This window comes from Labrus mixtus, chromosome 3 (assembly GCF_963584025.1).
Source record: "Labrus mixtus chromosome 3, fLabMix1.1, whole genome shotgun sequence".
NCBI lineage: Eukaryota > Metazoa > Chordata > Actinopteri > Labriformes > Labridae > Labrus > Labrus mixtus.
Genome location: NC_083614.1, coordinates 24,655,583 through 24,665,320, shown reverse-complemented (window position 1 = coordinate 24,665,320; position 9,738 = coordinate 24,655,583). Strand labels below are relative to the sequence as shown.

General features: G+C 39.8%; 1 protein-coding gene across 1 annotated transcript; it reads left to right on the top strand.

Moving 5' to 3' along the window:
* The first annotated feature begins 478 nt into the window (after window positions 1-478).
* abhd8b (abhydrolase domain containing 8b) lies at window positions 479-9,729 on the top strand. Its single transcript, XM_061034128.1, has 5 exons — window positions 479-812; window positions 5,941-6,729; window positions 7,606-7,776; window positions 8,059-8,275; window positions 8,682-9,729. The coding sequence occupies exons 2-5, from the start codon at window positions 5,951-5,953 to the stop codon at window positions 8,952-8,954; spliced, it is 1,440 nt and encodes a 479-aa protein (XP_060890111.1). The 5' UTR covers window positions 479-812; window positions 5,941-5,950; the 3' UTR covers window positions 8,955-9,729.
* The last annotated feature ends 9 nt before the right edge of the window (window positions 9,730-9,738 follow it).

Sequence of the window (9,738 nt, the reverse complement as noted above, 5' to 3'; positions counted from 1 at the left end):
GATACATCACAAGATAAACTATAGCTTACAACATTAAACAAGTCATATTTCTTTTTTTTATACAAACAAACAAGAAAGCAGACAGTGACCAACTATAGCTTGGTTCAATTGGACAATAGGCTATATCTCACAAAGGTTTAGAATTGACAAATATAGGCTACTAGGATTATCATTTAAAAACACAGAGTAGGTCTATAAGGATTTTTGCACAAGAAGTTGTTTTTCACTGGTTATTTTTTAAATATTTTTTCAGATAGGCCTATTTAAAAATTCAAACATGTGTCTCTTAACACAACGTTTGGCCGTAAACTCTATAAAACATAAATATGTGGCACATAGTAGACCTGTTGAGTCGCTTTTTTATTATTATTATTATTGTTTTAATCTGTTTTGTAGATAGCCTGCGGAAGTTATTTTTTCACTTGTTGTTTGGCGTCACTTAGCAGCAGGGGGCAGCTTTTCACATCCACAAACCTAACAAGGAGGTCAACGCACTCCCGTCGCTGGAGTAAAAGCAATGGCATTCAGATGATCTCCGGTGCGTCTCCAAACGTCCTCAACAATATTCAACATGGAAGCAGATCAGTGGCACTCACAGATATCTGGAGCTGACTGTGTACCACACAAAGATATGCTGTCAGTCGGCTGATACCGGCCGCCATGTGGAGGCTACCTTCAGGACAACAGAATCCAGATAAATTAGATTATTGGATTGGCTGCCACAGATTATAGCTCACCTGCATCCGCAATGCTTCATGAGAAACCCACATCTAACTGATCATATTTGACGCGGAGTTTAAGAAAATAAGAAGGTAAGATTCATCAGTGTATACTTTGTCATTTATGTTACAGTATTTTACTAAAAACAGACACGAAACAGGTCGCTGAATGTTAAATTACTCTGCAGTTAAAGACACACTGTTAAATAGCCTCGGGCTACTGTTTACATATATGAAATATAGTTTACTGCTGCAGTGGATCAAATCAAAAGTTACTTGTCTCATTTGTTGTATCAGACAATGAGTGAGGGGCCTTTTCAACTCTCTCCTTTGTCATTATTGAATAGAAAGGTGTAGTTGCCTTTACCTACGCACCGAATAGGCTACAGCAAGTTTCATTCAACATTAGAAACAAAGCTGAGTTAGTATGGCTATGTTATAATGAGTCACTAATACTGTTATGTAGGAAGTTTTCTTTTTACTTCATTTTTTTTGCGGAATTCTCATTCTAATCGTTTAGACCTATGGCTATTTCTATACTGTTTTTACCATATTTGAACAACTTGGATAGACAAAGGGTGTTGATACTTAAAAATATTATTCCACTCTGCTGAAATCTGGCTCCCATATCTTCCAACAGGATTTAATGTCTTTATATCACTTTAAATCAAACGTGCTCCACCAAATCAAATTCTGTTCAAAGATTGTAGACCAACCACTCCAGAGAGTTTATGAATCAGTCTACCATAAAAATAAATGTGAAGGATGGCTAACAGCATAGTCTCTGACTCTTACCACACACAGAACACAGTATGAACTATTATGACACCTGAGATACACAGCCCCAAGTTTTAATAACATAAGACTAAAGCACCCTTTGTAAACCAGTCATTTCTAAAAGTGAATATGGAGCTGAATCCCAGATCAAAAGTACATTATAGGCCTCTTAATATTTGTTTGGTGTTTGCTAAATGTCTCTTAGTATCTTGTCTTTTTTATGTTGTAAATAGAGCTGCTGTGATGCAAGACAAATTCCAGACTTTGCCTGACAATTAAGTTCAACTAATCAGTCAATCAATCAATGTCACTCATAAATATGACAGTTACCATAGAAAATGCCCCAGCCTTGGGAAAAAAACCCCACTTGTATATAGGTGATAATTATAAACAACAACAATGCAGTGCTACAGTGCTGGTGGAGATTGTAATGTTAGTTCAGATTGTCCGCTGTCAGTAAAGAAATGTAGGTTTTAATCAGTTGTTTTTAAAGCATTTGTCTTCATTTAAAGCAACATGCACAGAAAAGTTGATTCTTTGTTTTAGGTTAAACAGTTTTGTTTCGAGTTGTTGCATGCTGAAACTTTCTTAAGAAAGAAAGACAGAATTCAAAGGTACATAGGTAACACAATTTATTGATTAAAATGTAAACTACAACAGAGACTAGTGATCCAGATTCAGTGTTTAGTAGCACAGAATCAGACAGGTGATGGTCTCTCAAACCAGCTCCAGTGACTAGTGTAGTTCATCTGCAGGACGGTGAACCAACTGTTCTTTTAAATCCTCACGACAGTCTCTGCTCTTTTCTGGGCATCAGTCCCCACTATGATTCTGTCTGATCTACGTTAGTCATTATATAACAGCTTCCTGCAGCCGCTGAACAGCACCGACTGCAAGAGAGATCAAACATTGCTTTAAAATAAGGTCCAAATAGAAGGTGAAATCACAGGCAGGCAAACTCACACGATAACAAAGCACAGCACAAACATTTCAATTAAAGAGAGACGCACTTACCTACTTTGCACTTAATCTGAACCTTCAGTCAGGGACACAGTATTTTGGCTACAAGGTGGTCAGTTCAATCCCTGGCCCAGAGTGATCAAATGCGACTAAAGGCAGCCTTTGCCTTTTCCTAATGATTGCCATGAGTTGCCCTTTAACAAGTCAATTAACACCTGACTGCTTCAGTGACCCGCAAAAGAAACGTCGTAGTTTTAAGCAGGTAAAAAAAAATCTAGTTTGCCTTTTCAAAGGCTGTGTCCTTCTCTGGGTACTATAAATGGTCTGGTTTTGCAATAGTGACGCTTTATCACCTCAAGCACGGATATATTCCAAGACTGTTTGTTTTTTCCCTTAACTAAAAGATGTGTGATATGCAAACAATTGAAATTTAGATCAAAAAGCTTGATGCAGTCAAGTCTTAGAGCCATTAGTAATTTGCAAGTAACCAATGTTTTCATGAAAGCATTCAATATTATTGTGCTAGTTTTTACCTTGTGAGAAACCCAAGCAGCCCATGCTCTTACCACCTTTTTCTTTATGTAAAGACTTGATTATGATGTAAAGGGCAGATAGAATGAGAGGGATAGGGCATGTTTGGCAGGTCTGACTTCAACTAACACCCCCAAATTTGGTTATAACTTCAAAGCAGACTTTTAGGATTTGGCAATTTAAAGGAGATCATAATGAATCTAAAGGGTGAATGTTTATGTAATGAGATTTATTTTTGTGAAAATTCATTTCAAGAAAAAATGATTTTTCTTAAAAAAATAAGAAAATAATAAATAATAACAATAATAATATTAATAATAATAATACATTTTATTTACATATTTTTTTAGGTATACTCGAAGACACATAGTTATTTTCAGATCATTTGCATAATTGAAAGCACCTATGTGGAGTTTTAAGCTGTTTATGGAACTATCTAAAATAATATGCACGCGTCTATACGGCCTACAAAAGCAAACCAGACCAAAAGACTGAATATTTGAATATACTGAGGTGTTTTACAGCAGGCAAACCAGAAGTGGCGTTGTTAACATTTCTGCAGAAAAGAGAACTACGTTTCACAGCTAAAAGTTCAGGGATTTTTTTTTGTTGTTGCAGAAGAACTTATGTACAGGACAAGTTCAGCAAGGAGATAAGACGTACCACTTTGTCCACAGGGGTCACCAAGATGGTTGAAAAATGAAAGTTCCTCACAGTAGCTTTAAATAGACTGGTGGAGTGATATTGTCAGTGGATGTATCACAGTTGTTTGTGTTCAGTTGTCCTGTGTTAGAGGCAAACATCTAACAAGTGACCCACATCCTCCTGGTCAACATAATAAAGTATGTCACGTTTATGGTTAACTTTGAGACAACCCAATGCCATAGGCCCACTGCAGCCAGCCTTACATGAATCAGTATAAAAAACCTTGGCTATATTGTCATCAAAGAGGCTGCAGGAAAGCAAAAAAAGTAATAGTATAAGTCACACCTTCTGCCTTAATAATGGATGCCTTCTGTTCGGGGGAAAATATTAAAGGTGAATACAGGAGTGATATCTAAATGGCCTGCACAGCCTCCTCCATTGGTTCACATACAGCTCTGTAAAACACTGCTGTTTGGATAATGGATGTGCAAGTATAAGCAGAAAGGGTGTGAGAATAGACAGCAAAGCAGGGAATCTGTATTTCAAATGTGTCCATAGACCCCTGATGAAAACAGGAGCTGCAAAGCAAAAAAAAAGATGTCAAATCACACGGAGGGTGAGATCGTCCCCTGTTTACTGTTTTTATTCAGAGAGGAGACAGACAGATTGTGTTGTGTGGACTTAGACAGAGAGACGGAGAGTATAATCCCCCGTAGCAGGGAGGGGAGTAACAGGAAGGCAGGATAATACTACCAGCAGAGAGACTTGCAGACCCTGCTCGGCTGCTTAGCTGTTGCCATGGACGATAATCAACTGACAGCCTAAAATCTTGTGTACTGTGTAGACAGTACATTTGAGACTTGCAATATATGTTGTCTTAATTATTCTTTAGAAATGTACTTTTAAGGTGGTATGTTTTTCACACTTTTCAAATATGGAGTTATGGATATGATGTGATTTTCCATCAAATGTGAGGGCTTCCATGACTTTGATGATCTGAGTGAGTTCACATGTTCTTTATATGAGTCCAGTTGTCCCCAGGGTAATGATCTAACTCTTCTTCAGATTTACTGGGCCATACTTCAGAAAGGACCATTGATTACTTGGAGTAGTTTAGTGTTTTTAAATGACAGTGAGGCAGCGCGTGCCGGTGCGCAGTGGTCACATGGTGGACAGTTTAACGCAGGGAGCTATTACTGTCCCCGGCTATTAATACCACCAGAGTCCGCGCTGAGGGAGGATTCTGCTCAGTTACTTCTGACAGAGAGTGTCCAGGGTTTCAGTTGTAATTAGTCCCCAGACTGTAAAGGCAGATGAAGTTGTTTACCGGTACGTTTAAGGTTCGCACATACTCGTTTAATAGAAAGATTCAAATGTTGTTCCAAAGATTGATGACAACAGTCACATTGTTTTGTCAAAATGCATGATATCATACTGTAAAGCAATAAAGTGATAATACAGTGTCTAATAGTGGTGAAAAGTGACTTGTAGTTTTTTAGATTATTTACTTAATATCATTCATTTTATTTCATGCAAGCTTTAACTTTTACTCCGTTGCATTTCAGAGGAAGATATTGTTCCGTCTTCTCCACTCCACTTATTAAATAATCTCAGTTGCTTGTTATATTGTGGATCTGGATTATAAATACAAAACAGTATTTGATTATAATTAGCTGATAGAGTTATTGAAATTAACTCCTCTTTTACCCGCTGTGACATGAGTGATATGATTAATGCAAAAGTAACTTCTATACTTTTTAACTTTATATACATTTGAATCAAAATCATTGAATTGACTTTTACTTAAATCAATTGAGGAACTTCGACTTTGTGTTGACTTTGGCGCCCCCTGCAGACAAATGTATTGTATCTTCACTGATCTTGTCCTGTACATCCGTGTGTAGAATTCATTACGGAGAAATCTCCTTCATCCTTTTAACTCTCTTACGCACTACTCACTGAGACACTTGTAATGTAAACAAAGGCTCTTGCGGGATGCTTCCTGGAAAATACATGGTCTTAATCCAACCCCATGGCAGCAGTTACAGGCATTTAAAACAATGATAGAAAAAATCATCTCTCTGTCCGATGGTCTGGTTTGCTTTTGTGGCTCATATCGAGGCATCATTAGTAGGCTACATAATAACTTCTTCCGCTATCAGGGATTTGGAGACAGATTGTTGAAAAAAAACAGTATTCATACAATATATAAAGGTTTGTTTGTATGAAAAAAACTTAATATAGAACAAACATTGTTTGTAACCTTTTTTATTCATAATTTGTTTTTTTTTGCATGCATTTCCTACAGGCTGGCAGCCATGCTGACCAGCTTTATAGAGGGTGTACTCTGCTGCCTGACCTCAAAGTCTGCCAACGTGGTAGTTCCTGTAGAAACGTCAGAACCAGCTGATGGCTTCGAGTTTGTGGAGGTGAAACCAGGCCGTGTTCTGCGGGTTCGACACATCATCCCTGACCGACCGGTGGTGGAGGAACCCACCGGGCAGGGTGGGAGTGCCAGCTGCAAACGGAAGATCACAGTTTATCGCAATGGACAACTATTCATAGAGAACTTGGGTGACAGGGCGAGTGGAGAGCTGAAAAACTACCAGAATGGGGATACAGAACCAAACAGCACTGTGGAGGTAGAGCTGACAGACAACTCACCTCCTGTCACCATGCCTGAGCCCATGTTTGAGTCTGCAAAAGACGGGACTTCTGACGGAGCAGCAGGAGGAGATGCTCCCGCTGCTGCTCAGGCTGAGCAGTCGCAGCTTCCCAGGAGGCGCAGGCGTAAACCGAAGCGCACTGTGGTGATTGACTGTGAGAGGATGATATCAGCCTGCAGGGGGACACATTCAGACGTGGCTCTGTTCTTCATTCATGGAGTAGGGGGGTCACTGGACATCTGGGGGAGCCAGTTGGACTTCTTTTCTAGACTTGGGTATGAGGTGATCGCCCCAGACCTGGCAGGACACGGAGCCAGCTCGGCACCACAGATAGCTGCTGCATACACTTTCTATGCCCTGGCAGAGGATTTGAGACTCATCTTTAAGAGATATGCACGCAAAAGGAATATTCTCATAGGGCATTCTTACGGGTAAGTTCAAGGTCACTACATCCACAAAGAGTATAGTGGAAGGGCAACAGGGGATTTAATGGTCTTTAGGTTTTGCAGAAAATACATTTCACTAATAAAGTGAAAAAGTCAAAGAAACTTAACAACTTCAGACCATAAACTAATTCGGGAAAAGTTTACTGCCTTAAAAGCTTGAGTAAGAAGTGGGTCAAGTTATTTTTTTAACTGATGTACTTTGTATCTGCATTTTTAAAACGTGTAGCATCATTAGCTAACTTATCAAAAGCTACATTAGGTGTTTAATGTTTTGGAGAATTGGTCAAAGAAAAAAAAGATGCCGGTAAATTAATAGAGTGATAGACATTTTTCACAACTGAATGTAAAATGATGTACAGTGGACTAAGGCAGTGGTTCCCTAAGGACCCACCGCCAACCCCGTCATAAAAATTGCAACCCATTTTTTAAATATTTTTCAACCAATACGATTCTTTTAATGAAAAATTCTCGTGTTTGAACCGCCAGACAGAATTTTCTTTTTTTAACAGAGCAAAAAAACAAAAAACAAATAGGCTTAAAAAGGGCTTTGTGGACTTTTTGACACAATTAGTTTTTTCTCGGCCCACCTCCATGACCCACTTTTGGGTCCTGACCTACCGTTTGAGAACCACTGGACTAAGTAGTAGTGATGAATGTGATATTTAATTGACAGCTTTTGTTTTTCTGTAGCAGCTGTTTAATAGTCAAGTCTTACAATTTGGACTTTAATGACTAAGCATATGCTCTACAATGTCCAAAAACTTAAATGCAAAAACTAATTTTCCAAACAAACAGATGTATGTTAGTCTGACATCTGTAGTCTGTCCTGTGACCACCCGGCTTTCTGTTCGGTTCTCCCAGTGTGTCGTTCTGTACCTTCCTGGCCCATGAGTATCCAGAGCAAATTCACAAGATGGTTATGATCAATGGAGGTGGTCCCACAGCTCTGGAGCCCAGCCTCTGCTCCATCTTCAACCTGCCCACCTGTGTGCTTCACTGCCTCTCCCCCCTGCTAGCCTGGAGCTTTCTCAAGTAAGACACAACAACACAACAGTAAAAGAGTACACAGTAACAGAGACAAATCATTGATTTGGTAGATCTGTCTAGAATTAGAAAAATTGCTGCTGACAAGATTGATGCAACTGATTTAAAAACATTTTCTGCTGCTGTCTGTTTATGAAGGGTTAGTTTGCTAATTCTGGCCCCCAGTGTGTTCATTAAACCCGCAGTTAATTATCACCCCAATCCTCTGTTTTATGTTGTTTTCAAACTATTTGTAATTCAGGTTGATCTCCCACTCTCTGCCTCCTGCAGGGCTGGCTTTGCTCGACAGGGTGCCAGGGAAAAACAGCTGCTGAAAGACAACAATGCCTTCAACGTGTCGTCCTTTGTGCTGCGTGCCATGATGAGTGGACAGTACTGGCCTGAGGGGGACGAGGTCTACCATGCTGAACTCACAGTACCCATCCTGCTGATTCACGGAATGCACGACAAGTTTGTCCCCATAGAGGAGGACCAGCGCATGGCAGAGGTGAGCAAAGTCTTTTCATCAACCAGTTCCCTGGGAAACAGACCCTACCAAAGACTATTGTTATTTTTCTACCATGTTTTAGTGAATGGAAAAAAAAAGGTATTTTGGAAGGAAAGACGAGACAAATGCTAAACTAAAAGTCAAAATTACTAATTTCAGTCAACTCAAGGTGGTCCACCTTCCTCCAAAGTCGTAGGGGACACTTTAACGTTAAGCCTAATTTCCTCATGTACTCCTGCATTTAAATAATAAGCTTGTTTCATTTTATTTTACTCTTTGAACTGTGAAAAAGTTTGTAGATGTTGGCTGTTAATCAGAGGTCTGCAACCAGAACCAATGCCTTAGTACAAGATATAAAGAGTTACAATCTAACTTGGTTTTTTTTTTGCATTTAACCTCCTTTCAGATCCTTCTGATGGCCTTCCTTAAGGTCCTTGAGGACGGGAGTCACATGATCATGATGGAGTGTCCGGACCCTGTAAACACACTCCTCCATGAGTTTTTCCTCTGGGAGCCGGCCGCTGTCCCTCTGCCAAAGAAAGAGTCCACAACACGCCCAGAGACTGCCAAAACCCATTCTGACAACACAAAGGCTACAACTGACCCTGCCAAGGTCCGACCTGCCACAGCTCGGCAGGCCTCGCCCAACTGCATCAAAGAGGAAAAGTCAGGCAGCTAAAACAAGAAATGCCTGAAGATCACAGCTGAAGCTTCCAGTGGTTGTTATTACACTGTAAAAGAGCAGGCCATGCACTCTGAGGGTCCTGACAAGCTGAGCTGGTTTTAGCCAGGTTATCTGAAATGTTCCAGCTTACGGCAGGAAAGTTTGATTCTAGTTTTGTCAGCTGCCGTGCTGAAAGACAAAGAGGAGGAGCTCAAATATTGGGTTCAGAAGGTCCAATCTTCAGCGTTCAGCTTCCTGTTCCTGTACAGACTGAAAGACATAGCTGTGCCTTGAAGTGAAGGCTTTCCAAGATGCAAGGGAAGTTGGAGCAAGACTTGAAAGAGATACAAAAACAGGCATGGTCGCAAAATAAACAGTTATCTATCAACAAAATGACGCATTTGACTTTTCTGGAAACACGTGCCACACTGACACCTATTTGAGAAAAGATAACAGGTGATTGCCTGTTCTGGCTTCTGCCCGTCACATGGAGAAGAAAAGCAAAACAAAGCTCCTGGTGGATTACCTGTTACACTGTATCTGCTGTGAAGACACAGTAGAACTGACAGTATTTTAGAACCAGCTGAATTAGCCTAATCTTTTGGCCTGGTTGAGTATTTTCGCTCCAGATATTTAAATGGAACATAGTGATACATTTAAATGAGCACACAGTGTTTATTTTACACTATGCTTTTGTTGGACGCTTCTCAGAGGTGAACCAGAACAGTTTTTCAGTATGTTTTTTTATTAAAAAAACCAAAAAACAAAACAAGAAGTAGCTCTACCTTCAGTGAAAGTG